We start from the raw sequence: 2,732 nt of genomic DNA on the forward strand, positions 1-2,732 counted from the left end.
TAACTGCCACCTTTGACTTAGGACAGCCTAAGTAATGCATCCTACAGAAACTGTTAGCATTTGCAAAGGGGAAAGTGTTTCCAACAGGAGCAGGCCGGCTGATGTCAGGAAGAGTCTAGGCTTGCTTTTCCACCCCATCCCCCTTTCTTCAAGCCATCAACAAACTTAAAAAGTTATGTTTTTAATGTGACGTGACTTTGACTGGCATTACTGAACACAGATCATATGGTCCAGTACAATAAACGTGCAAAGTTCTTGAGAGGAAAATATCTAGGCATCCAGCAAGCTGTTGGGTTTGGAACTACGTGCTAAGTATCAGGTGGCAAATTAAAAACTGTGTGTGTGACTGTTTTTGTGCTCTTACCACAATATTCATTAGTTAGCAGAAAAACTTTTCACTGCAGATACTAACACTACGCTTGAAAATATTGTATTAGAGGAGACGGTGATCAATCATCAGTGCAGTACTAAAATCTTAACTGTACCTGATGCTTCCAACTACAGTATTTTGTTTTTGAGAATCCCAAAGTGTTTCAGAGGCGGTTAATCAGAGCACCCTCACCACAGCCCCGGAGGCAAGTTTCCTATCTATTCCAGAGAACAAACGCTGGAGCAGGAAGGTTGCAATCATCAGTGCAATGTTTGCCCAGACAGAAATGGTTTCCAGACATCTTGAATTTCTGTCCCTCATTTTAAAGATCAGACTGCTAAATACTGTCTGATGTCTGATATATTATTTTCTTTTAGCAGCAAACCACATTTCTAGCCTTCCCGATTGTCAGTATTGCTTTAATACAAAATACATGGTTCTTCACTTACATTAAGTGATTATCCTGGGGATAAAATCAGGAAATTCCCTCATTTTCCTCAGAACACAGGAAACAAGGGAACATAAAGATTTAATATCACCTCATCAGTAGTCTACAAGGCTGATAAGAAAAAAGTCTGTAAGGTTGCTACTCCAGTCTTCAGAAGCTCTTAGCTACATTAAAAAAAACAAGGTCTTTTACTATAATTAAACATGGTTTATTAAAGCTTTCCCTCATTTTCCTTTCTTTGCTTCTTTCCCCCTCGTAGTTTTTACATCTTCTTTCATTCCTCCCTTTGATGTTTGCACGCTTTTCATACTTTCATTGAAAACATTTTGCACTGTTCATTTCCACCCCACCTCCCCCTGTTTTAGAGGAATACATTTTTCCTGTGTCTGACTTTGCCTCTGCCCTCTACAGCTCATCTACAGCTCAGCGAGAGCATAGGGAACATATGCTCTGGCGACAGTGTTCATTACAAAGTGGCACATGAACAAAACACCTTCCATCTCTTCCATTTCTTTTGTCTCTCACCTACACAGTGAATGTGACCTGTTCCCCTTGATATGAAGATTTATTCAGGATTTATAAAAAAAAAAATTGAACCCGTCCTTTCGATTGTATACTTAGTGCAACTATAAACGTTACCGTTAAAAGGAAGATAAAATAAGAGTGGCTCCGTCTTTACTTACATGTGTCTAAAGACTCATCTGAATCATCAGGACAATCAGGCTCTCCATCACACAGCCAGTGCTGGGAGACACAAGTCACGCGATCATGACACAGAAACTCTCCTACGTCACATAACTGATGTTCTTCTGAAAACGAGAATGTTATGAATGCAATGATTAAAAACAAAGGAAAATAAAGTGGCACAATGAAAATTAAAAGGGAAAATAAAGTGATTCTGAAATCAGAAATCAAAGCAAACAGTAGAAACAATGTGAAGTAATAATTTAATGAGATATCTAATGCCCTTACTTAGGCTGCAGAGCCCTAACATCCACTGCAGTGTTTCCGTGGGAGCATTCCATAACCATTCCAACGAGACATGAACAGCATTAGCATAAACTACCTCTACGAAATAGAATTTCTTAAAATTCTATTCTTCTCTAACTATTTTGCCATGAAGTAAATTTGTTCACTAGATAAAAATCAACAAGCTTTAATTTCATATTATCAGCAGGGAGGTACCCCATTCTCCTCTCCTGCCCCAGAAAATATTTTCAAATTGTTTTTTCAAGTAATCAAATTTTCAAGGATGTATTTTTGTAAGCAGTCAAAAGTCTTTTTAAATAAACATATGTATTTTTTACTATTTCTTTAGGAACATACGTTAATGACCAAATCCTATCTCAGTTTTATATAAAAACTATTTTATATTTCATGTGACAAAGTTGCAAACAAAGGATTTAGTTATCCAATCTAAATCCTTGGGCACCTTGAAAGCAATGGCCTTAAAAAGAGGGCAATTTTGGAAGCCTGGCACACCCAAACTATCTGCTGGCTTCCACCACCAAAGTCTGACGTCCTTGAGATCTAGAGTTAATTAACTCAAGACTATTCCATCATTAATTAATGTAAAACTATTCTAACATTAATTAAAGCTCACAAAGCCTCTGTGCAATCTAGTATATTCATTTTATCAATATACAAATTACAGTAGTGCCTTCCACAAGGTTACACTGCAGATGGCTGGGAAAAGGTTTCTTGATTATTCTTACACTGATACAAGTGAGAAATAACTTCACCGGAGTCAATACTGTTACAAGATATAAAACCAGGTATAAATAAGGAGAGAATTAACCCCAATTCCACGTGTAGATCTATCCATCGGTTTAGTTCATACCAAAAGCCAGCGGATATTGTTGCTTTTTTTCTTATCGCTATTAGCACGCTGTAAGTCGGTGCCCTGTGTACGCC

The 2,732-nt window shown here is 37.6% G+C and overlaps 1 protein-coding gene across 1 annotated transcript in view; it reads right to left on the reverse strand.

Moving 5' to 3' along the window:
• LRP1B (low density lipoprotein receptor-related protein 1B) overlaps positions 1 to 2,008 on the reverse strand; it is a 614,444-nt gene extending 612,436 nt beyond the window's left edge. The window contains exons 1-2 of the mRNA XM_009319022.1: positions 1,927 to 2,008; positions 1,502 to 1,627 (exon numbers count right to left, since the gene is read on the reverse strand). Coding sequence (XP_009317297.1) covers positions 1,502 to 1,627; positions 1,927 to 2,008 — 208 coding nt within the window. The remainder of the gene's footprint in view (positions 1 to 1,501; positions 1,628 to 1,926) is intronic.
• Positions 2,009 to 2,732: the final 724 nt, after the last annotated feature.

Source organism: Pygoscelis adeliae, unplaced genomic scaffold (genome assembly GCF_000699105.1).
Source record: "Pygoscelis adeliae isolate BGI_AS28 unplaced genomic scaffold, ASM69910v1 Scaffold222, whole genome shotgun sequence".
NCBI lineage: Eukaryota > Metazoa > Chordata > Aves > Sphenisciformes > Spheniscidae > Pygoscelis > Pygoscelis adeliae.